Source organism: Malurus melanocephalus, unplaced genomic scaffold (assembly GCF_030028575.1).
Source record: "Malurus melanocephalus ecotype Western Australia unplaced genomic scaffold, MMel_1.1 scaffold_255, whole genome shotgun sequence".
In the NCBI taxonomy this organism is placed as follows: Eukaryota; Metazoa; Chordata; class Aves; order Passeriformes; family Maluridae; genus Malurus; species Malurus melanocephalus.
In genome coordinates, this window is record NW_026623487.1 from 870,359 (window position 1) to 871,950 (window position 1,592).

The following is a 1,592-nucleotide window of genomic DNA, read 5'->3' on the forward strand; positions in this document are numbered from 1 at the left end:
AATATGAGAAATGCAGGACACTATAATTTATGTTCTTATTCCTTACTTGGCCCCTTTAGTACCTACTATTTTAGCTAGCATTTAATACAGATTATGACTTGTTCCTAACATATAGAAGGGAAAGAACAATCCTCTTAGTAACTGTGCATGCGCCTGACAATAGCCTCCTCTCTTCCCACCCYTTCAAAAACATACACAGTATTACATGCACAGTTACTTGATTTCTTTCAGCACTGCAACTTTAGTAKCATGTGGCTCAAAATATTATTTAGCTAAAAACGTTTAGAGTGCTGTCACAGCACCTCCTTATCATCTCTGAAAACACTGAACACACGCAAAAGGTATACTCACATCAGTAACAAAGAAGATAATAATGAGAGTAATCCAGAGGAGGATGGCAATGAAGAGCAGCAGTAGCAGGAGGGGATGCTGCTGGCTGGTGTAGCGGTACTTCTCATAGAGCGGGTCTGATATTCTGCAGTCATCGCTCTCGTTGAAGAAGTATTTCCCTTTAGCTGGCATCTTCTCYCGGGCTGGTTGCTATTTCTCCCAGTTCCCCGTGCACACAGTAAGACACAGCTGAAGCTACAGCTTCAAAGAGAAGTTTTGTCGTTTCGCTGCTGCCTCTGTGATCTTCAGGCACGCCGAGTAACCCACGTTCTCTGATTTTACTTCTCATGAGCATTAACTTCAGATTTCCAGTGCAATCGAAAGCAAGAATTAGCCTCCCCAAAACCACAGGCAATTCATCATCAGCTCTACGCATGAAGCTCCAGATCAACTTGCATTGGTGCAGATCGGAGTTTTTGGCATGAAGTTTTTTTTATTATTATTTTGCAAGTCTCTATCTCCTTTTCRTAAGACCAACTCTCACTTCCTGGGATGAATTCTGCAGAGACAATATTAGTAAATTAATAGTTAATCATACACAGTGTTCCCCAAGGGGGGAGGGAATAAAATTAGCTGATTCCTTAAACTTTCYGTGAACTTTCTACCTGCATGCTCTGATCAGAGAGTAAAAGCTGTGTGTGCTGGTGGGTGGGAGCCCAGCAGCCTCACGTGTGGGCAATGGTGCCCAGCAGCCACAGAGGCAGCRCTGCCAAGGGCTGCTCTGCTCACCCCGGCTGCACCTGCTCTGGCACTGAAACATTTTCATATACAAATGTACTACATGGSTTGCTGTTCGTCCTTTTGAGCAAATGACATAGTTCCCATGAGCATGTTGTGTAACTGAATGCTCACAACTACTTGGAAGCATAGTTGGTATGTGTATATGCAGTCTTTAATCACAACACACTTGGCATTCTTAAAAATTAATAAATCCCTTTTTATTCATTTCTCACTTTAATCAAGGCACAAGAAAATGAGAAAAGAATACAGCTGTCCAAGGCAAAATTCAYTAAACTTCTTTTTAAAGGACACTTAACATCCAGTTCTGTATATTTCCTTCCACTCTAAGTAATAGTGTTTCCAAGGCAATACATGTGCTCTGTTAACAATGAACATTAAGGAAAAAACTGTATTGTTAATTGCTAATGACCAGTGTTTTTCAAATAAGTCCATGAATATAGTTCATTCAATGCCAAGAGCCA

The 1,592-nt window shown here is 41.2% G+C and overlaps 1 protein-coding gene across 6 annotated transcripts in view; it reads right to left on the minus strand.

Annotated features, from left to right (window-relative positions):
* ADCY7 (adenylate cyclase 7) overlaps positions 1 to 1,592 on the minus strand; it is a 57,178-nt gene that overhangs the window by 30,890 nt on the left and 24,696 nt on the right. For all 6 annotated transcript variants that reach the window (XM_057375696.1, XM_057375692.1, XM_057375695.1 and 3 more), the window contains one exon: positions 352 to 889. In XM_057375696.1, the coding sequence (XP_057231679.1) occupies positions 352 to 522 (171 nt within the window). In that variant the 5' untranslated portion in view covers positions 523 to 889. The remainder of the gene's footprint in view (positions 1 to 351; positions 890 to 1,592) is intronic.